Genomic DNA, 25,234 nt, shown 5'->3' with positions numbered 1-25,234 from the left:
AGAGGGAAGTTCATAGCTCTACAAGCCTACGGCAAAAAACAAGAAACAGGGCTAATAAATTACCTAACCCAACAACTCAAAGAGTTAGAAAAAGAGCAACAAGAAAAGCCCAGTGTAAGCAGAAGGAAGGAAATAATAAAGATCAGAGCACAGATAAACGACATAGAGACCAAAGAAACAATACAAAAGATCAACAAAACCAAGAGCTGGTTCTTTGAAAGGATAAACAAGATTGATGAACCTCTAGCCAGGCTCACCAAGAAGCAAAGGGAGAGGACCCAAATAAACAAGATCAGAAATGAAAGAGGTGAAATAACAACAGATCCCGCCGAAATACAAAGGATTGTTAAAAAATACTACGAACAACTCTATTCCAACAAACTGGACAACCTGGAGGAAATGGACATATTCCTAGAAAAATATAACCTTCCAAAACTCAATCAGGAAGAATCTAAACAGCTCAACATGCCAGTAACTATGGAAGAAATTGAAGCAGTCATCAAAGAGCTTCCGGCAAACAAAAGCCCGGGGCCAGATGGCTTCACAGGAGAGTTCTACCAAACATTCAAGGAAGAACTAAAACCTATCCTCCTCAGACTATTCCAAAAAATTCAAGAGGAAGGAACACTTCCAAGCTCCTTCTATGAAGCCAGCATCACCCTAATACCAAAACCAGATAAAGACAACACAATGAAAGAGAATTACAGGCCAATATCCCTCATGAATGTAGATGCCAAAATCCTCAACAAAATTCTAGCAAATAGGATCCAGCAGTACATCAGAAAGATCATACACCATGACCAAGTAGGGTTTATCCCAGGAATGCAAGGATGGTTCAATATCCGCAAATCAATAAATGTGATACATCACATAAACAAATTGAGAGATAAAAATCACATAGTCATATCAATTGATGCAGAAAAAGCATTTGACAAAATCCAACACCCTTTCTTGATAAAAACTCTCAACAAGGTGGGAATAGAAGGATCATACCTCAACATCATAAAAGCTATATATGATAAACCCACAGCTAACATCATACTCAATGGGCAAAAACTAAAACCATTTCCCCTAAGAACAGGAACAAGACAGGGATGCCCACTCTCACCACTCCTGTTTGACATAGTACTGGAAGTATTAGCCACTGCAATTAGACAAGAAGAAGAAATAAAAGGCATCCAAATTGGAAAAGAAGAAGTAAAGCTGTCCTTATTTGCAGATGACATGATATTGTACATAAAAAACCCGAAAGACTCCATCAAAAAACTAACAGACTTAATAAATGAATTCGGCAATGTAGCAGGATACAAAATTAACACCAAGAAATCTATGGCATTTCTATACACCAACAATGAACTTACAGAAAGAGAGACTAAAAAAGCAATCCCATTTTCCATCGCACCAAAAAAATTAAGATACTTAGGAATAAACCTAACCAAGGAGGTAAAAGACCTATATGCGGAAAACTACAGGACACTGAAAAAAGAGATAGAGGAAGATGTAAACAGATGGAAGAACATACCATGTTCATGGATTGGTAGAATCAACATCATTAAAATGTCCATACTACCCAAAGCAATCTATAGATTCAATGCACTCCCCATTAAAATACCAACGGCGTATTTCACAGACCTAGAAAGAACTCTCCAAAAATTCATCTGGAATAAAAAAAGACCCCGAATAGCCACAGCAATCCTGAGAAAGAAGAATAAAGTAGGAGGGATCTCAATACCAGATTTCAAGCAGTATTACAAAGCCACTGTCATCAAAACAGCCTGGTACTGGCACAAGAACAGACATATAGATCAATGGAACAGAATAGAGAATCCAGATATCGACCCAAACCAATATGCGCACTTAATATTTGACAAAGGAGGCATGAGCATACAATGGAGTCAAGACAGTCTCTTTAATAAATGGTGTTGGGAAAATTGGACAGATACATGCAAAAAAATGAAACTAGATCACCAACTTACACCATACACAAAAATAAACTCAAAATGGGTACAGGACTTAAATATAAGACGGGAAACCATAAAAATACTAGAGGAATCCACAGGCAGCAAAATCTCAGACATTTGCCAAAAGAACTTTTTCAGTGATACTGCCCCTAGGGCAATGGAAGCCAAACAGAAAATAAACAAATGGGACTACATCAAAATAAAAAGCTTTTGCACAGCAAAAGAAACCATCAACAAAACAACAAGAAACCCCACTGTATGGGAGAACATATTTGCAAATGGTATCACTGATAAAGGTTTAATTTCCAACATCTACAGGCAGCTTATACAACTTAATAAAAGGAAGATAAATGATCCAATAAAAAAATGGGCAACGGACCTAAATAGAAGCTTTTCGAAAGAAGACAGAAGGAAGGCCAAGAGACACATGAAAACATGCTCAAAGTCACTAATTATCCGAGAGATGCAAATCAAAACAACAATGCGATACCATCTCACACCTGTCAGAATGGCTATCATCAACAAATCAACAAACGACAAGTGTTGGCGAGGATGCGGAGAAAAAGGAACCCTCGTGCACTGCTGGTGGGAATGCAGACTGGTGCAGCCACTGTGGAGAACAGTATGGAGTTTCCTCAAAAAACTGAAAATGGAACTCCCATTTGACCCAGTAATCCCACTCCTAGGAATATATCCTAAGAAACCAGAAACACCAATCAGAAAGGATATATGCACCCCTATGTTCATAGCAGCACAATTTACAATAGCTAAGATTTGGAAACAGCCTAGGTGCCCATCAGCAGATGACTGGATCAGAAAACTATGGTACATCTACACAATGGAATACTATGCTGCCGTAAAAAAGAAGGAATTACTACCATTTGTAGGCACTTGGATGGAATTAGAGAACATTATGCTAAGTGAAATAAGCCAGTCAATGAAAGAAAAATACCACATGATCCCACTCATTTGGGGATAATGAAAAACATTATAAACTGATGAACAAAAAGATAGTTACAGAGGCAGTAAAGCATCAAACAGACTGTCAAATTACAGTGGTAAGGTTAGGGAGAGTTGGGGGAAATAAGAGATCAACTGAAGGACTTATATGCATGTATATAAGAGTAACCAACGGATGCAAAACATTGGGGGGTGAGGGCATGTATGGGAGTGGGGTGGGGGTGGGGGGCAATGGTAAGATATGTACACATATAATACCTTAATAAAAATTTGAAAAAAAAAAAAAAAAAGAAATGTGAATAAAAAAAAAAAAATAAAAATAAATAAAAACAAACGAAAAAAGCAAGGAAGCAAAGTGCTAGGAACTACCTACAGTATGCTATACTTGAATCTGGGGGAAGGAAGGTGGGCACATTAAGGTGCATGTTTGTAAGTATACATAGTATCTCTAGAATGCATAAAAAACAGTAACTGCCTCCCAGGAATAAACCCAGATGATTCAAAATACAAGATTTGGAGACATACTTTCCACCACATATTCTTAATGGACTGCCTCGCTCCATCCATACCAGCTATTTTTATACTGATCTTCACCAGTTTTCTAGGCTTTTACACATGCTGTTCTCTCTGGCTGGTATGTCTTCTCTCTACTGCCTTGGCCAACTCCTATGATACTTTTAAGGTCTCTGCTTCCTCCTGGAAGCCTGTCCTGGCCACCTCGCCTCCCAAAATCTAGGTTGGGGTCCTCCTCTAGGTCCCCAAGGCTTCCTCATAACTCTATTTCACAGGAGTCATTACACTTTGCTATTACTTACTACTTACACTTTGCCATCTCTTAAAAGCTGGAAGGTACCTGAAAGCTGGAAACCAATCTCATTCATATTTACATCAGGTGCTGTACATGTCAAATGAGCAGATGTGGCCTGTCACCTCTCCAAGCTGATCACCTGCTGTATATGCTACCAGTACTTTAGGCAGGAACAGTGCTAACCTACTTTCAAGTGTCAGAGAACAGCAGACTTTTAGTGTGAGCCTTAAAGTCACCAATTTCTGCCCCTTACTTGTGTGACTTTGGGCAAGTCAAATTCCTGCCTCTGAGCTGTAAAATAAGAATAAAAGTAGTACCTACCTCCCAGAGATGATGTGAGCATTAAAGGAGATTTTAAAAACTCAGCTTGGCACACGGTAAATGTTCAGTAACTTCACATCTGCAGCCCACATCCCCTCTCATGGTGGGTATAGAGCATTGTGGTTAAGACCCTATAGTTAGATTTGACCCAACTGCTCCCTAGCCAGGTAACTTTGGGCACCTGGGAGCTTCTTAAGCTCTGGGAGCTTCCATTTCTTCATGTGTGAAATAGGGGTAACAGAACTACCTCTATGTCTGTTGTAAGGATCAAATGTGATACTACAAATAATGCTTGCATAGCACAATATGGGGCTCAGAAATTAACTGGTAGTCGGCAAAAATCATGAGACAACAGCCTCGTCTCAGTATATATAAACATAAACAATAAAGCATCCCAAACATTTTACTGGGTGGTTACAATGTGGTGCTAAGCGTGTCCCATTGATTACCGTATTTAATCATCACAGCAACTCTGTGAGGCAGGTTCTAATATCATCCCCACTTCACAGGTGACAAAGCTAAGGCTCAGGTGAAGAAGGGTGACCTGCCTAAGGTCACAACGATTAGGCAGCGGTACTGGGGTGTGAACCCCGACAGTATGACACCAGGGTCTGCACCGTGACCAGCAAGCCATCCTCCCCGCGAACACCGCGCATTTCGGAGCCTCCTCAGCCTCTCCTGCCACCGCGCGGGTGCGCAGCACACCTTCACCCAGCGCGCCGCTCACCTCCCGCAACTGGAGAGTCCAGCGTCCCGGCGAAAAGTTCTCAGCCTGACTCAAACAGCTGCCGGCGCACGCGCGACTTCCGCTCCGACGCGACTTCCGTCCGGATGGTTCCAACGGAAGTGCCTCCTCCGAAAGGTCCGGGTGGGTGCAGGCTCCTTGCTTTGAAAAACCTCCACCACTCAGTGAACCATACGGTACCCAGTAGACCGCATGCGGCAACTGAGCGCTTGAAATGTGGTAAATGCGAGTTAAATGGGCTCTAAATGTCGAACAAAGAATGCAAAATGTCTCCTCTTTTTACAGATATGTATGTTTTTATTGATTTCAGAGAGACGAAGTGAGAGAGAGAAACATCACTGATGGGAGAGAATCGTTGATGGGCTGCCTCCTGCAAGCCCCCCAACTGGGGATCGAGCCCGCAACCCCGCCTGTGCCCGAAGGGGAAATCAACTGTGACCTACTGATTCAACCAGAGCAATACCTGCCAGGCTCTTTTTACTTTTTAATGTGGCTACTGGGAAATTTTAAATTACATAGTTGGCTCACATTCTATTTCTGTTGCACTGCGCTGCGCTATAGGTTAAAGAATTCCGGATTCAAGTCTCCAGTTTGCACCCCAGCTGGAGTTACAGATCCATACATAGTTCAGCTATCTAGGTGGTACCTGTCTAATGGCCATCTCTAATGCAGAACTCTTCATTTTCACACACACATCCTTACCCAAAACCTGTTCCTGCCCAATCTGACCATCTCAGTGAATGACCCAAGCATCCTCCCAATTGCACTAGGAGAAACTAAAGAGTCATTTTTGTTTCCTTTCCCTCAATTCGTCATCAAGTCCTCCTGTCAGCTCTAACTTCAAAATATCTCAAATCTGTTTACTTCCCATTTTTCTATTCTGCCCTTGCCCTTGTTTCCTACAGGCTATTTCCCACACAGAGCCTAAGAGGGTGTATTTGTTTGTTTTGTTAACTCAGATCACATCACTCCTAGGCTGAAAACTCAAGGTGGCTTGCAATAAAGTCATGTTTCCTGTTGTGTCCTAGGAACTGCATGGTCTGGCCTCTGCTTACTTTTACTTCTCCAACCACTTCTTACTACTTCTAGCATGTTCTGTCTAGTTGACTAACTGAAGCTACATAATTTTATTTTATTCCTTTAATATCCCAAGTACATGTTTATCTCAGAGCCTTTGTACTTACTATTCTCTTTCTGGAATGTTCTCCTGAATTGTTTAATGGCTGTCTCCTTCTCATTCTTCATGTATCAACTTAAATATAATTTCTTCAGAGAGGCCTTCTCTAACCACCCCATATACACTGCTCCTGTCACTATCACATCATTTTCGTAACAACACTTGTCAATATGCAAAATAATAGTTTTGGGGGGTTTTTTTGTTTTGTTTTGTTTTGTGTTTTGTTTGTTTGTTTGTTTGTTTTTTTAGTTGTCTTTGCCTATTCCCAGACTTTTAGCTCCTTGGGAGCAGGGACACATACTGTCTTGTTCACTGTAGTATCCTCAGGCTCTAGTCCAGAGTCTGGTTCATAGAAGGGCTTAATAAATATTTGTGGAATGAACAAATGATTGTTTTATGTCTTCACTTGGGTTTCCCAGAAGCAGACCCTGAGACACAGATTTGAATGCATATAGGTGATCTCAGGAAACACTGATGGAGTAGTCAGGGAATGAGACAAGGTAGGGGAGACAGCCACAAGCCAATCTGATCCCAAAGCACTATTCTTACTAATTCAAAAGTCAGACTGGTTGGGTTCCCATTGAGGCTCTAATGCTTACCATTATAGCCATGGCCAAGCTAGTTATCCCTACTGACTCACAGTTTCATTGCCTATAAAGTGGCTGCTGTGTGGAGAATACACTGCATTGGGAGTGGGAGTGGGAACAAATCAGGAGAGCATTTAGGGAGCTATGCAGTTGTTCAGAGTGTGGAGTCCTGGACCAGTGTGGTGACTGGGTGCCATGAGGATGATGGAAACAAACCTGGATTTCAGGAGTTTGAGCATACTGCAAAAACTTTACATAAGGTGGGGTGGGCGTTGGATGGAGGGCCCAAAAAGGGAAAAATTGGAGACATCTGTAATACTGTCAACAATAAAATAAAAATATTTTTAAAGTTTACACTGTGTCCTTAGATGATTGCTGGGGGCCAATTCGATCAAATATACAAAAGGCAAACACGGGCCAAAAATTTGTATTATGGTTCTTGTTTTTTACTGTGGTTCTCCAGATAATTTAAGATGTGATTAAGTCAGTTGGGGGAATTATCAGCACCATGAAAGTTCAAAATTTCAGAATTCCTCCTGAAAAACTCTTAAACTCTAGAGACAAGTTCCTGGACACTGTGGGATCTAAAGATTCCCAGTGGAGAAATACTCAGGTTTACTGTCAAATTTGTACTGCATAGAGAAGATGTCCTGTTCTAATTTGGTCAGGGGAAAGCCCCATCATGGTGGCAGCACCTACATCCTAATAGAAGTTATGTTGAAAGAGAACCAAGATGGCGGCATAGGTAAACACCTAAACTGCTGCCTCGCACAACAATTTCAAAACTACAACTAAAAGACAGAACGTCTATCACCCAGAACCACGGGAAAGCTGGCTGAGTGGAAGTTCTACAACTAGAACGAAAGAGAAAAGAGCATTGAGACGTGCACAAGTGCTGAAAAGCTGAGGTACGGAGGCGCGCGAATCAGGCTGGCAGCAGGCAACTGGGTGCACTGCTTTTTTCAACCTGAAGGGAGACAAGCTCCTGATTACTACGAACTCCAGTCTCTGGGGAGATGTTGGAGACCCAAACCCCTACTGGGAGAAGCTGGACTGTCTGCCATCGGGTCGGAAAGTGAGGGTGGCTTTCTTGCAGAGGTGCATGCAGCAATCATTGTTTACTGCGCTGGGGCGCGGGACGCAGGGACTTGGAAACGCGGAGAGACGCAGAGACAGCTGACTGGCAGCCATCGCTCTTTGCCACGCCCTAGCCTAGTGACTTCCTGAGACCCCACCCTGCACAATCTACAAACCCACCCAAGCTCCACGCAGCGGCTTTTGCATATAAATGGTCTGCCCTGTCGCAGCTTAACCTAACAAACTGCAGCTCTGGTCAGACAGCTCCAAAACCTCCAAACCCCAAGCAAAGAGGAGAAAACTATAGTTCTCACTGTAGCTCCTGCTGGGTGGCCTCAGACAGTAGCTGACCTGCACCCCATTGGAGATCCAGAAGCTAGTGTATCTAGTGGTCAGTGTGAGACGACACCAGATTTCAATTACTCACATCCATAAGTGACACATTCAAGAGGCAGACTCAGTGAGCACCAAAGCCCCACTGAAGCAAGTCCTGCCCCATAAGCGTGTCTCCAGCACAGCAGTTCTTCCATTATAGACACAGCGGGTCCTCACAGCCAATTGGCCTGGAGGTCAATTCCTCCCAGTGTACCAACAGCAATCAAGGCTTAACTACAACAAGACTTTGCACTCAGCCCACAAAGGGGTGCACCAAGAGTGTCCACCTCAGGTGATAGGCTGAACCACTGGTCACCTACCACAGAAAACCACTCCATCAACACAGGGGAGCAGCAAAATGCGGAGACAAAGAAACATGTCACGAATGAAAGAAATGGAGGAAAGCAAACTACTGGACATAGAGTTCAAAACCACATTTATAAGGTTACTCAAGAATCTTCTAAAAACCGCCGAGAAACTTGATGAGACCTCCGAGGAGCTTAGTGAGACCTTCAAGGACCTTAATGAGAATGCCAAGAAAATGGAAAAGGACCAGTCAGAAATCAAGCATACACTGTCTGAAATAAAGAATATACAGAAATTCAACTGTAGATTAAAGGACCCCAAGAATCAAACCAAAGATCTGAAATATGAGGAAACACCCAACCAGAAAAACAAAAAGAAAAAAGAATCCAAAAATATGAAGATAGTGTAAGGACCCTCTGGGGCAACTTTAAGCATACCAACATCTGAATTATTGGGGTGCCAGAAGAAGAGAGAGAGCAAAATATTGAAAACCTATTAGAAGAAATAACGACAGAAAACTTTCCCTACCTGGTGAAAGAAATAGACTTACAAGTCCAGGAAGTGCACAGAACCCCAAACAAGAGGTATCCAAAGAGGACCACACCAAGACACATCATAATTAAAATGCCAAGGGCAAAAGACAAAGAGAGAATCTTGAAAGCAGCAAGAGAAAAACAGTTAGTTACCTACAAGGGAGCACCCATACGATTGTCAGCTGATTTCTCAACAGAAACTATGCAGGCCAGAAGGGTGTGGCAAGAAATATTCAAAGTGATGGATAGCAAGAACCTACAACCAAGATTACTCTACCCAGCAAAGCTATCATTCAGAATTGAAGGTCAGATAAAGAGCTTCACAGATGCCCTGGCCAGTTTGGCTCAGTGGATGGAGCGTCGGCCTGCGGACTCAAGGGTCCCAGGTTCAATTCCGGTCAAGGGCATGTACCTTGGTTGCGGGCACATACCCAGTGGGAAGTGTGCAGGAGGCAGCTGATCAATGTTTCTCTCTCATCGATTTTTCTAACTCTCTATCCCTCTCCCTTCCTCTCTGTAAAAAAAAAGAGCTTCACAGACAAGAAAAAGCTAAAGGAGTTCATCACCACCAAACCAGCATTATATGAAATGCTGAAGGGTATTCTTTAAGAAGAGGAGGAAGAAGCCGAGACCGGTTTGGCTCAGTGGATAGAGCGTTGGCCTGCGGACTGGAGGGTCCCGGGTTCGATTCCGGTCAAGGGCATGTGCCTTGGTTGCGGGCACATCCCCAGTGGGAGGTGTGTAGGAGGCAGCTGATCGATGTTTCTCTCTCATCGATGTTTCTAGCTCTCTATCCCTCTCCTTCCTCTCTGTAGAAAATAAATAAAATTAAAAAAAAAGAAGAGGAGGAAGAAGAAAAAGGTAAAGATAAAAATTATGAACAACAAAATGACAACAAATACATATCTACCAACAAGTGAATCTAATAATCAAGTGAATAAAAAATCTGATGAACAGAATGGACTGATGAATATAATAGAATCAGGGACATAGAAAGGGAGTGGACTGACAATTCTCAGGGGGAAGGGGGTGTGAGGGGTGCGGGAAGAGATTGGACAAAAATCTTACACCTATGGATGAATACAGTGGCGGGGGGTAAGGGCATGGGGTGGGGTGGGGAATCAGGTGGAGGGGAGCTATGGGGGGAAAAAAAGAGGAACACCTGTAATAATCTGAACAATAAAGATTTATTTTTTTAAAAAAGAAGTTATGTTGAGGGGATTCGCCTCCCACCCACCACAGAGAAGGAAAAAAACATTCCTTCTTCTTCCCTGGTGACCCCCAAGCATAGAGCCTGTCCTTCTAGGCATAGCAATTCCCATATTATTTCACCATGGCCCTTCCCTCTTTATTCTCAGTCTTGTCTTCTTAGAATCACAGAAGAGAGGAATTCTAGAACAGAAGAAAGCCACTTTTAGAGCTTCGAATGCAGAAGTCAGAGAGGATTTGAACCCAGGTCTCCTGGCCTCTTAGAACTGTCCTCTTTCAAATCTGGACCTTCTGCTAGCAGTCCCATGGGAAGGTGTCACCTTCTCCCTTTGTGGCCAGAGCAGGAGGCAGCTGGTCAGAAGATGTTAGAGCTACTCTTTACCAGCTCTAATTACCCCTGGAGCAAAGCTGGCAGTATGAGGGGTGTTCTCTGGTGCCTATTATGCTGTCCCCCCACCCCAACTACACATACACACACACACCATTCCCAACATCTCTATTATCCTTCCCCCCACACATCCTAACCCATATGGGGGCAAGGGACCATTCCCCACGATCACTCCCATCACTCCCCACATTCCAACCACAAGGGTCCACTTTCAGTAGCCATGTTGTGGAGTCTTGTACAGTGTTGTGCCTTGAGCAGTGAAGGTGATGAAAACAAATCCTTCACCAGGTGTTTGGGAGTGCCATGTTCCATCCCACCTTGGGATCTGTCACCTGGGATACTATTACCCCTTCCACCTGACTAACTCCTACAAGTTGATCATTCTGATTGCTACTGGGCAATTACTCCTCCCCCCTGATGTTAGGCTCAGCCACATGTCTTGTTTTGGCCAATGAAGTAAGAGTAGATAGATATAATGCAGACAGAGACAGAGGATGTAAATGTGTGTGTGCAATGTGCTTGTCTTTGAACTCCAGTGACTTGCCATGAGAAGAGCCTGCCCTGAGAGCTTATGCCCTTCATCCTGGGCTCCAAAAGGAATGAACATAGAATAGACCTGAGGCCAACCCACAGCCTGGACCAAAACCACCCAGCCAAACCCAGCTCCTAATAGTCAAACTGCAGTCAACATGCAGTCTCAAAAGCATGAAAACAAATGCTTGTTGCTATGGCCACTGAGATTGTGTTGTCTTCTTCCACAGCATTATTGCAGTAGTAGCTGATCTTGAGCATGCTCCTTCAGATGGACATCAGCTTCAGGTCTTCTGAAACCTACTCTAACCCCCCAGAGCAGGTCAGATCCCCACTGGCCTCTGCTAGCCTCATGTGTCTGCCCAATCTGAGTTACACGTTTGATTATGAGAGCTTCTGCTGACTTCCTTTTCCCTGCACATGGGGACCTATCAGTCTGGCTACCAGAAAAGCAGCTCCTGGCCCCAAGGACAAGAACAAAGTGGGTGAGCACTAGATATTTCTTGAATGAAGAGTGGATTAACAGTCCGGCCGGTGTGGGTCAGTGGTTGAGTGAGAGGTCACCGGTTCGATTTCTGGTCAGGGCACATGCCTGGGTTTCAGACTTGATCCCCAGTATGGGGCATGCAGGAGACAGCCAATCGATGTTTCTTTCTCTCTATCCCTTTCCCTTCCCTTCCTCTCTCTCTCTAAAATCAATAAAAACATTTTTTTAAAAGATCGATAGACAGATGGGAGGATGATGGGCAAGGCTGGAGTATCTCTGCTTACCTGCATTTCCCCAGGTTTCTAGAACCAGCTCTGGTTCTGGCTTGTTTTATGACTTAATGTGGGCCTCAGTTTCCTCTTGTAGAGGTTTGACTAGTACTGCTTAGCCTAATACAATAGCTGCTAGACATATGTGACTATTGATCATTTGATAGGCAGCTAGTATGAATGAGGAACTGAATTTAAGTAAATTTTAATATAAAAACTGATACTCAGTTTAGTTATTGGAAAACTTAGGAACAAGTTAGATATGTGAATCTACTTTTTTAAACTGTAAATTTTATGAAATCTAAATACAAATTAAGTATTTCATATGAGAATTTGGCATCTAAACAGAGATGTGTGTGCCCTAGCCAGTTTTGCTCAGTGGATAGAGCATTGGCCTGCAGACCAAAGGGTCCCGGGTTCAATTCCAGTTAAGGGCATGTATCTGTTGCAGGGTCCTCCCAGCCTGGGCCCTGGTCAGGTCTCGTGTAGGAGGCAACTAATCGATATGCTTCTCTCATAACAATATTTCTCTCTGTCTTTCCCTCTCTCTTCTACTCTTTCTAAAAATCAATGGGAAAATATCCTTGAGTAAGGATTAAATAAATAAATAAATAAATAAATAAATAAATAAATAAATGTATAGGTGTAAAATATACACCAGATTTCAAAGACTTAATATGAGGAAAAATCATAAAACTCTTCATTAATAAATTTTTATATTATGTGTTGAAGTGATATTTTAGACCTATTGGGTTAAATTAAATATATTATTACATTTATTTTCATCTATTTTTTTTTACTTTTTTTAGTACTAGAAAATTTGTAATTACATGTATGGCTTACATTATATTTTTAATGGATAGTGCAGGGCCAGAAAGTCTCTAAGGTGAACAAGGGCTTGAAGTCAAAAAGACCTACATTGAAAATTCAAGCTCAGACATGTCATAGCTGTATGACTTTGGGCAAGGCACTCCCCGCATCTGAGTCCCAGTTTCCTTACTTGTAAAATAGAGATCGCTGTGCCTACCACAAAGATGTGTGATGAGGATCTGGGGAGGAAATATAAGTACATTGTCTGGCAGACAGCAGCCACTTTTTAAATGTAAGCTTTCATTACTGTTGTCACTGTGATTTTCTGGACAATGCAGGCAAGTAGGTTGTTAAAAACATGGCAAACTCATATCCAGCCAGCACAGTACAGCTTCCAAAGAATGTTCCACTAAGCAGTTCCAAGTGTCCTCCCTTCTGTAGGAAATGGGCCTGCAACTCTCTATGATGATGTTGAAATAGGCCCACAAAGTCACTGACATTCTTTTCTTCAAGAGGTGGAAACTATCCTGGCCGTAGCTCATCGTCCCAGGATAGATCATTGTCCCAATACACCAAGGTATGAGTTCAATCCCAGGTCAGGGCACATACAAGAATCAATTAATGTATGCATGAATAAGTGGAACAACAAATCAATGTTTCTCTCTCTCTCTCCCTTCCTACCTTCCACCCACCTTCCCTCCCTCCCCCCCTCCCCCCAGCCCACCCGCCTGTCCTCATCTCTCTCCTCTCTCTCTCAAACCAACCAAAAAATTAAAAGGTGGAAATTAATTCCCCTCCCCTTGAGTGTGGGCTGGGCTTACTGACTCACTGCTAATGAATAGAATAAAGCAAAAGTGACATTCAAGACTGGATCATAAGAGGCACTGTGGATTCCTCTTGGCTCTCCCTTCTGTGTCACTCACTCTGGTGGAAGCCAGCTGTCATGAGCATATTTAAGCAGCCCTATGATTAGGTTCATGTGGTGAGTAACGGAGTTTCCTGCCAATAGCAATGAGTGAGCAATATCGGAAACAGACCCTCTAGCCTCAGTCAAGCCTGCAGATAAGTGTAGCCCAGCCAAGATCATGACCATAACTTCATTGTAGAACCTGAGACAAAAACAACCAGCTTAGCCCCTCTCAAATTCCTAATCCAAAGAACATGAAAGATAATAAATGTTTATTGTTTTAAGCACTAAATTGGGAGGGGGGGGTCAATTTGTTATGCAACAATAGAAAACAAATACACTTTCTTTGACCCTGTGGTTAAAGGCCTGCTTTTCTCCCAGGAAAGGGGCCCCAGTCTTGGGTCTGGTCCTTCTTGGGAGTTTGAGGACCACCACAGGACCCAAAGATCAAGGCACAAACCACAGACACTAGGTCAGGCTGCCTATGTGCTCACAGGTTGTTTATTTGTCCAAGAATAAGGAGGAAAGAGAAGATGAAGGGGGAAACGACATGCTCCAAGGTGGTGGAGCTGAGAGTAGAAATGAACAGAAAGGCTCCTCTTTCTCTTGCCTCAGACTCCAGGGAACTCCAGCTTCAGATGGGGCCTCTGGGGGTGGCTCTGGGGCCTCTAGGAGGCTTGGCAGTTGTTGGCTGGGGTCAGGATCCCCACAGGGGCAGTCCCAGACTTGGAATGGCTTCTGTGTACACAAAATATCTCTCTGCAAAGGCACTGGTGGGGAGATGGGGCAGGGGCAACAGGGAAACTACCCCATCACTGCAGGATCCACTATCCTGAATCTGAGTCCCAGTCCCCAAGACTATTCCAGCCTCCTCGGGGGCTGGGTCTCTCTGCACCCTTGTTCCTTTCCTCTCCTTTCCCTCAGCCCAGTGTTGAGCAGGCAGTCAGTAGAGGGCCAGGTCAGGCCATGGGGTGGACACCCCCTCCTTGGGGCTAGTGCATCTGGCGACCTCTAGGCCAAGAGCCCCAGGCGGGTGACTTTGGCCGAGAGGAAGGAGTGGATGATGAAGACCATGGTTTTGGGGCACGAATGCAGGTCCAGCTGCTGCAGGATGGATGGAGAGAAGAGTCAGGAACTCCATCTAGCCTGGCCTCCAGGAGACCATAACCCCCCTCCCCCTCCACTCACAATCTCTCCTTCAGCACCCCCGAAGTCCAGGAACAGGAGACTGGCACCATCGTCTGAGGACATCTGCAGCTTCTCAAAGGGCTGTTGGAGCAGCACAGCTTGGGCCGCACCTGGCTCAGCTGCCCACAGTGTGAAGCCCTTGTCAATGTGCACAGAGAGGTTGCAGGGACGGCCGTTCCACGTGCAGGCTGCAGGGAGGGCACATGGGCATGGGGAGGGTGTGTGGAATGGGCAGAGCTTGCCATCAGAGACCACAAGCCTACCTACAACTCCTATTGGAAGCTCCAAAAGTGGGGCTTGAATACCGCCAGTGATGGGAGGCTCACTACTTATCATGCCATCTGTATACCCACTCCACACAGAGACATCCCTACCCTAAAATAAGAAAGGTGGGTCCTAGCCAGTTTGGCTCCGTGGACAGAGCATCGGCCTGTGGACTGAAAGGTCCTGGGTTCAATTCCAGTCAAGGGCACATGCCTAGGTTGCAGGCTTGACCCCCAATGGGGGGCATGCAAAAGGCAGCCGATCAATGATTCTCTCATCATTGATGTTTCTCTTTCTCTCCCTCTCCCTTCCTCTCTGAAGGGAGGAAGGGAGGGAGGAAGGAAGGGAGGGAGGAAGGGAGGGAGGGAGGGAGGGAGGGAGGGAGGGAGGGAGGGAGGGAGGGAGGGAGGAACGAAGGAAGGAAGGAAGGCCCACAGAAAAATTATACCCCACTTCTAGTCCCACTTCCAGTAGCACCAAAAGTGGAAAGGGGAAGTTTAAACTCAGCATGGACAGGAGGCTCACTTCCTAAAAAAGCATCAGCAGACCCACCAACATGGCCCTTGGAGACCTTAGAAACCTGTAGAATTGCCCAGTTAAATGTGAATTTCAGGTAAACAATGGATAATTTGGACATTCTTATACTTAAAAAAATATTTGTTTATCTATAATTCAAATTTAAGTGTGTATCCTGTATTTTATTCTGGCAACCCTATTCTAAATACCATCTCTCAAATTCTCATCAGCAGAATGGCAAAGTCTGGGGCAAGAAAAACCTCAGGGAAAAGTCTCAACTACCAACCAGGGCACCTGAATGCCCAAAACAGAGAACCCTCAAAGTCCCCGAACCCTATGTTCTACTCCCCGCAAGCACCCTAAAGAAAGAAGCTTGAGCCCTGGCCAGTGTTCTCAGTGGTTAGAGCATTGTCCCCAAACACCCAAGGTTCCACACCCAGCCCCCATCAGGGCATGTGCGGAAGGCAACCAATCAACGTGTCTCTCTCACACCGATCTCTCTCTCTCTCTCTCTCTCTCTCTCTCTCTCTCTCTCTCTCTCTCTCTCTCCCCTCCCCCCCCCTCCACCCCCACCCCCCACCTTCCACAGTCCACTCTCTAAAAAAAAAAAATCAATGGAAGAAATATCCTCGGGTGAGGATTAACAAACAAACAAACAAAAAGAAGCGAGCTTGAGTATCTCTGGGGATAAGAGACTCATTACCAAAGTGGCACTCTCAGACCAACCTACCCACCTGTAGACACCTCCTGCACACCCTCAGCAGCCCGGTGACAGCCATCCACTAGCTGGCGGGTCCAGACAGCCAGCTCCTGTGGTGACTCCACGCTGAACAGGTGAGTGTCCACACCATGGCGTGTGCCCGTGCGCAGGGCAAAGGAGAGCTCTGCATCGTAGGGCACCGATCCCTTGGAAGGGCCTGAGTGCACCAGCCTGGGGCACACGGTGGGGAGGGCAGAGGGCTAAGCATGAGGCCTCAGGCAGCAGGGAAATAGTTCTTGGCCAAGGGGGAAGTCCTGGGAAAGGACCCTGTGACTCCTTCACCACCTAATGGGGGACAGGACTTCTAGACCAGCACTGATTGACTTATAGGAGATCATCTTCTGCCACCCTCCTCCTTGCTCTCTCAGCTCCAGCTACACCAGTGTCTTCAAACACACCAAGCACACTCCTGCCTCAGCACCTTTACACATGCTGTTCCCACTGCCGAATACATTCTTCCCTGATTATCTACATTGTTCATCCCTCACTTCCTTCATACCTTTACTCAAATGTCATCTCCTCTGAGAAGCCCTCCCTGACCTCCCTATATAACACAGTACCCTGCTACTCACGAGCCTTACTACTTATTTCTTATTTGTTTCCGTTGGTTTTTTATTGTCCTTTTCACTAGAATATCATCTAGGGTACAAATTTTTAACTAATTTGTTCACCACTATATTCCCAGCCACTAAAACAATGCCTGTCATATAATAAACATCTGTGGCCTGACTTAATGAGTCACTGGTTAGGTCAGCAATCCATGACCTGTTTATCCCTAGTAGGCAGCAGGCTTCTGACACATGGGCCACAGCCTAGCCCAGGGTGACAGGGCCCAAAACCTACTTGACTCCCACTTGCTGTGTAATCTTGAGCAGCTCACTGCCCCTCCCTGGGCAACAGACTTCAGAGTTCTAGGCTGTAGCCCTCTTTGCTTCTCACTCTATACCCTCTCTCTTGTAGCTTCAGATTCCCCTTGGAGCTTCTAGTGATACCTAGTCCCCCACTTTCCAGCCCTGAGCTACAGACCCACAAGTCCCCAAGCTTCCTATCCAAGGTTCCTACCCATTCCCCACACACTCTGGACTCAACTTAGCCTCTTGCTCCAATCCCCTCCCTTTATATTCCTACCCCTAGTCCCAATGTCTGCTCAGACACAAGCTCCCAGCCTCCTGTTCATCTGAACACCTCCCTCAGCCTCCCCATCTGGCAAGTACTAAGCAGGGTTAATTTTACCACCCATGTGTTTTTCAATGCAAATGCGGCCTTTCTTCTCCATCTGCTGCCTCTACCCACTATCTCTCCTGTAGGACTGCAGCAGCCTTCCAGCTTCCATCCTGCCTCTCAGGTGCGTTTTCCACCTGACAGCTACAGGGGTTCTTTTAAAACACAACCCGCATCATCTCACTCCCAGGCTAAAACTCTTCAACTCTGCCACAACTCCTATGACAAAGCTAACATTTCTTACTGGCAACAGAGGCTCTGCAAAATCAGGCCCTGCCAACTCTCTGTCTCATTTCTCTCCATTTCCTGCATAGATTCTACACATTGGTTATATATAGCACACTCATAACTCCACGAACACACTACAGCCCTATGCTTCTGTACATTTGACTATGTTGTTCTCTAGGAGATGCTCTTCCCCTTTCTTCAACAGCAAATGTCTTCTCGTCTGTCGAAGTCCAGCTCAAATGTCACCTCCTGCCTGAAGCCTTCCCCCACCAGTCCAGGTAGTTCTGTAATTCTGCATTGTAAAGGCTGTTCCCCACCAGATCTGGTGATCCCTGAGGGCATAGACTATTGGGGTCAGCTCTCTGTCCCCCCAAAACATACAGCACAAGGTTGGGCAGAATAGGTGTCAATGAATGAGTGACTTGTGGGACTTCACATCCTTCTGTTTTAAGCCCCCATTCTACAGATGAGGAAACCAAGGCCCAGACAGGTTAGAGGCTAGCCGCTAGCTTCAGACCACCAGGGGAATACCTCAGGGCAAAATAGAGCTAAAGTCCTCAACTTCTGAGGCCCATCTAAAGCATCATCCCCCCAAGCTCTGGGCGAGATACTCTCCTGCCTGCCTGTGGGTACCTGGTGGTGATGAGTGGGGCAGTCCTGGCTGGCCGGCTCAGGGCCTCACGGGTCTGGGGGAGACAGCTGTAGAGGAGCAGCTCCTTTTCAGTCAGCAGGGCCAAGGTGGGTGCTGTGCCCCCATTGGGCAGCTGCAGAAGACAAGGCAGAGTGAAGAAGGGCAGGGAGGGGAGAGGTCAGAGGGCCAAGGTGGTGAGACAATGGGAATGGGGTCAGCTCCAGGGGAGGGGAATCGAGGGAAGAATAGGTCCCTGGCCCAGCAGGCACCTGCTCTGTCAGCCAGCCAATCTGCTTGATGTCCTGGCTCCCAGCTGTGCTGGTAGCCGCCAGCAGTGCCTGCAGCTCGTCCTTGACCCAGGGCATTAGAGCATTGATTTGGGCTTGGATGGCAGCTGCCCACGACCGTGCACTGGCCTCCTCCATGGCCCTCAGGAAGAGGGTTTCTTGACCATCTGCCGAGCAGATCTCCAGATACCTGCAGGCACAAATGAGGTGGAGGGGGGAGTCTGTCCACTCCTGCAGCTGACCAACCCTGAGATCTGGCCCAAGAAACCCCACCTACCACAAAACCAGAAGAAACCACAGGGGTGTCCATGAGAGAATTAGAGCAACACTTGCTGCTGGGGATCCAGCCTTGTAACATTGGGCATCTCACTGCCCCTCTCTGGGCAACAGACTTCAGAGTTCTGGGCTGTAGCCGTGCTGCTGGGGATCCAGCCTTGTAACCTTGTAACTTTGTAACAGACTGGGTTCCTGTTATTGAGGCCTCATGGGGTGTGTGACAAGAGACCATTAGATACACACACATAGGCATACACACACATAGGCATACACACACAAATACACATACTCAAAACACATATGATAAGGGCCAAAATTATCACTGTGTGAGGATTCATTATCTTGCCCTTTTTTCCCTGGTTTCTAAGGAGGACTGTCTTGCTGAGTCAGCTCCCAGGTTCTCTTTTATGGTACAGAACCAAAATGATGCACTAATTAGGCCAAGTTGGTCTACATAAAAAGAGCTAGATTAATGGAGTAGGGAAAAGGGAAGGAGATGAAAAGCCATGCAGGCAAGTGTTGGGGAAGGTTTTCAGGGAGGTACCAGAGGAATAGTAACAGGGAGAGGATTTTTAAATGTTTTGTGGGACATTAAAGATTCATTCCCTTTTGGCCGCTCTGTAACAGATGAGGTGGGACATTAACAAAATTATGGCTCTCACAATACCCACTCCAACCCCCTTTTCCTTTGCCTTCCTCTACCGCAGAGCTAGAAAGCAAAATACTTTAATTCCCAGACTCCCTTGCAGCTAGGGCTGGTCATGTGATCCAGTTATAACCAATAAGATATAGATAGAAGTCCCTTCCTGAATGAAAGGTAACACTTTGCTGGATGTGGTAGTTAGTCTCCAAAGATGGCCTCCAACTAATCTATCCCTCCCTGCACACACAGTCCAAACTTCTCTCATCAAGAGGTGAAGTTTACTTCTCCTCTCCTTGACCTTATAACTGGTTTAACAAATAAAATGTGGCAAGAGTGACATTTTGGCATAATCCAAAGCCACCATGAAATCCAACTACCCTGAGAGGGAGAAAAGCTAACCACCTGTAAAGGCCATACAGAAAGAGGAATGCTCAGCCAGCCCCTCACTGTTCCAACCATCCAGCTGAGGCAGCAGACGTGTGAGTAAAACAGCCATCTTGGGCTTTCAGCCCCAGAAGATACTACATAAAGCAGAAGAACTTGCCAGTTGAACCAGCCAGAGTTGTGAGAAATCATAAACCATTATCTTCTAAGACACTAAAATCTAAGATGCTTTGTTTATGCAGCAATAGAACAAAATACCGGGAGAAAAATTCCTTTCCCTTTTGCCTTCATCCTGTCAAGAATATGGACATCTGCTTGGAGCTGCAGCCACCATCTTGCCTCAAAGAAGAAGAAAACCCACAATAAAGATGACAGGAGAGCCCAGCTATTGTGGCTCAGTGGTTGAGTATTGACCCAGGAAGCAAGAGGTCACAGTTTGATTCCCAGAGAGGGCACATGCCTGGGTTGTGGGCTCTCTGGTTGGGGACATGCAGGAGGCAGCCAATAGATGATGTTTCTCTCGCATCAATGTTTCTATCTCTCTATCCCTCTTCCTTCCTCTCCCTCTAAAAATCAATAAAAACATATATTTTTAAAAAACATGACAGGAGGCTGAAAACCAAGTAAACACCTAAACTGCTGCCTCGCACAACCACTTCAAAACTACAACTAAAAGACAAAACGGACATCATCCAGAACCACAGAAAGGCTGGATGAATGGAAATTCTACAACTAGAAGGAAAGAGAAAAGCACACTGAGACTCAGAGGAGCTGCAGGAGGCAGAGGTACTGAGACGCCCATGTGGAGAGGACTGGCAACTGAGTGTGTGGCTGGCTTTCTCAAGCGGGAGGGAGACAAAAGCTCCCGACTGCGCTGAACTCCAGTTCTGGGCAAGTTTCTGGGAACCCAAACTCATTCAGGGAGAAACTGGACTGTCAGGAAAAGAGAAAGCACACTGAGACTCAGGGGAGCTGCGGAGGCAGAGGTCCAGAGGCATGGGCACACAGAGAGGACTGACTGCTGAATGCATGGGCAGCTGAGTGCACGGCTGGTTTTCTAAAGTGGGAGGGAGACAGAAGCTCCCGACTGCACTGAACTCCAGTTCCGGGCGAGTTACTGGGAACTCAGACTCATTCGGGGAGAAACTGGACTGTCTGGCAGCGGGCGAAACTCGAGGGTGGCTTTCTCTAAGAGGTGCTTACAGCGATTACCGAGGGACACTGAGACCCAGGGGCCTCGTAGGGCAGGGCTGATGGGAAGCCAAGGCTGTCTGCTCTGCCCTGAGACTCTGCCCCATCCAAGCTGAGCACAGAGGCTTTTGCAATTTTGCAAGTCTTGTCCCATAAGGGTGTCTCCAGCACAGAAGTTCTCCCGGCGTAGACACAGCTGATCCTCACAGCCAACTGGCCTGGAGGTCAATTCCTCCCAGTGATACCAACAACAATCAAGGCTTAACTACAAGGCTGTACACACAGTCCACAAAGGGGTACACAAAGAGTGTCCACCTCAGGTAATGGGGGAGGCTGAGCCACTGGGCCCTAGAGGACACCTAGCTCACAAAGCCACTCTATCAACTCAGGGGAAGCATCCAAAATGCTGAGACAAAGAAACAGATCACAAATGAAAGAAATGGAGGAAAGGAAAGGACTGGATATAGAGTTCAAAACCATGGTTATAAGGTTTTTCAAGAATTTTCTAGAAAAGGCCGATAAATTTAGCGAGACCCTTGAAGATATGAAAAAGGACCAACTAGAAATTAAACATACACTGACTGAAATAAAAAATATTATACAGAGATCTAACAGCAGACTAGAGGATCGCAAGAATCAAGTCAAAGATTTGAAATACAAAGAAGCAAAAAACACTCAACTGGAAAAGCAAAAAGAAAAAAGAATCCAAAAATATGAAGATAGTGTAAGGAGCCTCTGGGACAACCTCAAGCGTACCAACATCCGAATTATTGGGGTGCCAGAAGAAGAGAGAGAGCAAGATACTGAAAACCTATTGGAAGAAATAATGACCGAAAACTTCCCCCACCTGGTGAAAGAAATAGACTTACAAGTCCAGGAAGCGCACAGAACCCCAAACAAGAGGAATCCAAAGAGGACCACACCAAGACACATCATAATTAAAATGCCAAGAGCAAAAGACAAAGAGAGAATATTAAAAGCAGCAAGAGAAAAACAGTTAGTTACCTACAAGGGAGCACCCATACAACTGTCAGCTGATTTCTCAACAGAAACTATGCAGGCCAGATGGGAGTGGCAAGAAATATTCAAAGTGATGGATAGCAAGAACCTACAACCAAGATTACTCTACCCAGCAAAGCTATCATTCAGAATTGAAGGGCAGATAAAGAGCTTCACAGATAAGAAAAAGCTAAAGGAGTTCATCACCGCCAAACCAGTATTATATGAAATGCTGAAAGGTATTCTTTTAAGAAGAGGAAGAAGAAGGAAAAGGTAAAGATAAAAATTATGAACAACAAATACATATCTATCAACAAGTGAATCTAAAAATCAAGTGAATAAAAAAAATCTGATGAACAGAATAAACTGGTGAATATAATAGAATCAGGGTCATGGAAAAGGAGTGGACTGACAATCCTCGGGGGGAAAGGGGTGTGGGGGTGCAGGAAGAGACTGGACAAAAATCGTACACCTATGGATGAGGACAGTAGGGGGGGGGGTAAGAGCAGAGGGTGGGATGGGAACTGGGTGGAGGGGAGCTATGGGGGGGAAAAGGAACAATTGTAATAATCTGAACAATAAAGATTTATTAAATTAAAAATAAATAAATAAAAGATGATAGGAAAAAAACTGAAAGCCTGATCCCTTGAGGGCATTCTTGAGCAGTGACAGAACCTAAATAAATAGCTGACCCTGGACTTTTTAAATATGTGGAAAAATAAACCTCTCATTTATTTAAGCCATTGCTTGTTAGGGTTTCTGATACTTGCAGCCCAACGTAACCCTAAGTAAAAGTAAAATATTATTCAATATTTTTTAGTTAACAATTGTGTTCCTTTGACTGGGATATAGTGCTGATATGGAACCCAAGTTATATTCAAGTTACACATGTACTTACATATGCACGCACATGGTCAAGCACATGTGCATACATGCATATACACATATGAGTATTAACATAAACACATGCACAAATCTACACCAATATCCTTGCAAATGTTCACATATACATACAAACACTTGTATTTACATGCCATCTACACATGCACACACATAGAAATACATGTATACACATGCTTCAGGTGATGTCCGAGATGGGCTGGAAACCACGATTAACCTAAGGTTCTATGAGTCTCAGAAAGGACTAATAGCCCTCACCTTCACCTAACACAAAAGTCCCTTTGGTGGAACACCTGTAAGTGACCTGTGAATTACCACTTCTTGCCTCATGGGGGCAGGGTAGGGCTGGGTCATCAAATAGGGCTAGGAGATTTGGATGCCAATATTGGGCATTTGACTGACATTGAAACTTGGCTGTAACTAGGACACACAGCACCTTTTTTGTCACTCCCAATATATACACCACCCTCAATACCGTATACCCCACTTGATCAATATACATTCCATTCAACCACCACCATCACTCAGGCACCCATAGCTTCTAAAGCAGAGAGCTACCTGGAAAGAGGCAAGTTCCACCTCTTCCTGGTTGTGTGATTAACCTTGGGCAGTTTACTTCCTCTCTCCGTCCTCATCTATAAAATGGGGTGAAATAATAGGACTTTGTTCATAGGATTGCTGTGAGAGCTAAATAAATTTGTGTGTGGTAAACACAATAATGTTGGCTGGATCAATCTTATCAATGAACTGTTAAGGGCTGCTCAGATGTGAAGGATGATGTCCATGGCCCTGAAACAAGTATTACCAGACATCTCAGAATCTCAATAGAGTTGGTAGAGACTTGAGGGGATCACTGAGTCTGACAACCTTATTTCACAATGGGAAATCTAAAGGTCAGTGAGGAAAAGGGACTAGTTCAAGGAGAACCAGGACTGGAATCCCATTCAGGGCTCTCCATATTCAAAGCTCCTCCTCAGATGTGAACTGCCCAGAGGAAGAAGAGAAAAGCAAGCACACCCTCATCCCCATAACTTCACTCTTCCATCCATTCAACAAACATTTCTTAAGCACCTACCATGTTCAGGCATTGTATCTTTCCTTTGGCCCCACCACCTAACACCACCAGGGCATGACTGTCTGAGGTGCCCCCCACTCCAGGCTTACCTGGGCTCTGGGTCACTGGGGGTACACCTTCTCGAGACATATGCCATCTTCAAGGACATGTGTTTGGCACCATTGAAGTCTCGGGGTGGGGAGCCAGGAGAGGAAGGCTGCCGCTGAAGGGGTGAGGCAGGAGGCGAGTCCCAGCCAACCGAGGTCCCGCTGGCAGAGTTCTTGAAATATGGTGAGACCTCCTTCATGTACTTGACTGGTCAGGGGACAGGTCAGCAGTTACCACTGTGACATGGGCTCCCATGCAGCACACATAACAATTTTCACAAATTCATTAAGAGTTCAATTTATGACTAATGTCACTATCCTCCCCTAGGCTAAAGTCTCTGACTTTATGGTAGAAAATACTAGATGCATTCCAACATCTATTTTCTCATTTTCCCCCGGTTTATAGACACATGGCCACCTGGAAGAAAGGCTGCATTTCCCAACCTCTTTTGCAGCTAGGTGTCACCATGTGACTAAGTTCTAACCACATAAGTAGAAGTGTTTGGACCTTTGGGATGATTGCTTAAAGGGAACAGACAACAGCTACAGCAAGGCAGTAAAAGAGCACCAAGAGGGGAGTTAGGAGATGTTACTGCTCTGCCACTATCCCATTGTCTGCCTCTCTCTCTTCAGTCTTTTCATCTGCAGAAAAGAGGAGCTGAATGAGATAGTCATGTGGTAGAGGCTGCTAACTGTCCTCCAGTATAGTGATAGCCTCCCAGCTTAGGACTTCATTTTCCAGTCTCCCTTGCAGCTATATAGGTGCTCATGGGATCAAATCTGGTTGATAGGGTCAGAGCAGAAGGGGTGTGTGTAACAATCAAGTTCTGTCTATTAAAGAAAGGGGCAGATCCTTTCACCCTCTTTTTCCCCAACAGGGTTAAGTTGGCTAGAACAAAGACTGGTAGAGCATTATCTTAACTATGAGTACATGAGCCACACTCCTTGGAGTTCTCAGAAGCTGTACTAGCTTCCAAACTCCCACATCTTTGAAAATGCAGTTATCTCTGCACAGAATGCTCTTAATACACTGTTTGGAGATAGATACTCTTGGACTTGAATTCCACCTCCAGTACTGTCTGTGTGACCATGGACACCTCTCTGGGCCTCACTCTGCAAGTCAGTAAAAGATGA

At 45.2% G+C, this 25,234-nt stretch overlaps 2 protein-coding genes across 4 annotated transcripts in view; both read right to left on the bottom strand.

Annotated features, from left to right (window-relative positions):
* The window catches only part of CDK5RAP1 (CDK5RAP1 mitochondrial tRNA methylthiotransferase), a 46,881-nt gene extending 41,999 nt beyond the window's left edge, over positions 1-4,882 (bottom strand). The window contains exon 1 of one of the 2 annotated variants that reach the window (XM_080684183.1): positions 4,778-4,882. The gene's annotated coding sequence lies outside the window, so the exon portion shown is untranslated. The remainder of the gene's footprint in view (positions 1-4,777) is intronic. The other variant, XM_080684182.1, reaches the window with a different exon arrangement.
* An 8,826-nt stretch (positions 4,883-13,708) lies between these two features.
* Positions 13,709-25,234, bottom strand: part of SNTA1 (syntrophin alpha 1) — a 64,387-nt gene continuing 52,861 nt past the window's right edge. For both annotated transcript variants that reach the window (XM_080683209.1, XM_080683208.1), the window contains 6 exons: positions 24,104-24,308; positions 18,529-18,736; positions 18,262-18,392; positions 16,154-16,350; positions 14,640-14,827; positions 13,709-14,555 (listed from right to left, as the gene is read on the bottom strand). In XM_080683209.1, the coding sequence (XP_080539335.1) occupies positions 14,463-14,555; positions 14,640-14,827; positions 16,154-16,350; positions 18,262-18,392; positions 18,529-18,736; positions 24,104-24,308 (1,022 nt within the window). In that variant the 3' untranslated portion in view covers positions 13,709-14,462. The remainder of the gene's footprint in view (positions 14,556-14,639; positions 14,828-16,153; positions 16,351-18,261; positions 18,393-18,528; positions 18,737-24,103; positions 24,309-25,234) is intronic.

Source organism: Plecotus auritus (genome assembly GCF_963455305.1).
Source record: "Plecotus auritus genome assembly, chromosome: 8".
Taxonomy (NCBI): domain Eukaryota; kingdom Metazoa; phylum Chordata; class Mammalia; order Chiroptera; family Vespertilionidae; genus Plecotus; species Plecotus auritus.
This window is presented reverse-complemented; position numbering and strand designations above follow the sequence as displayed.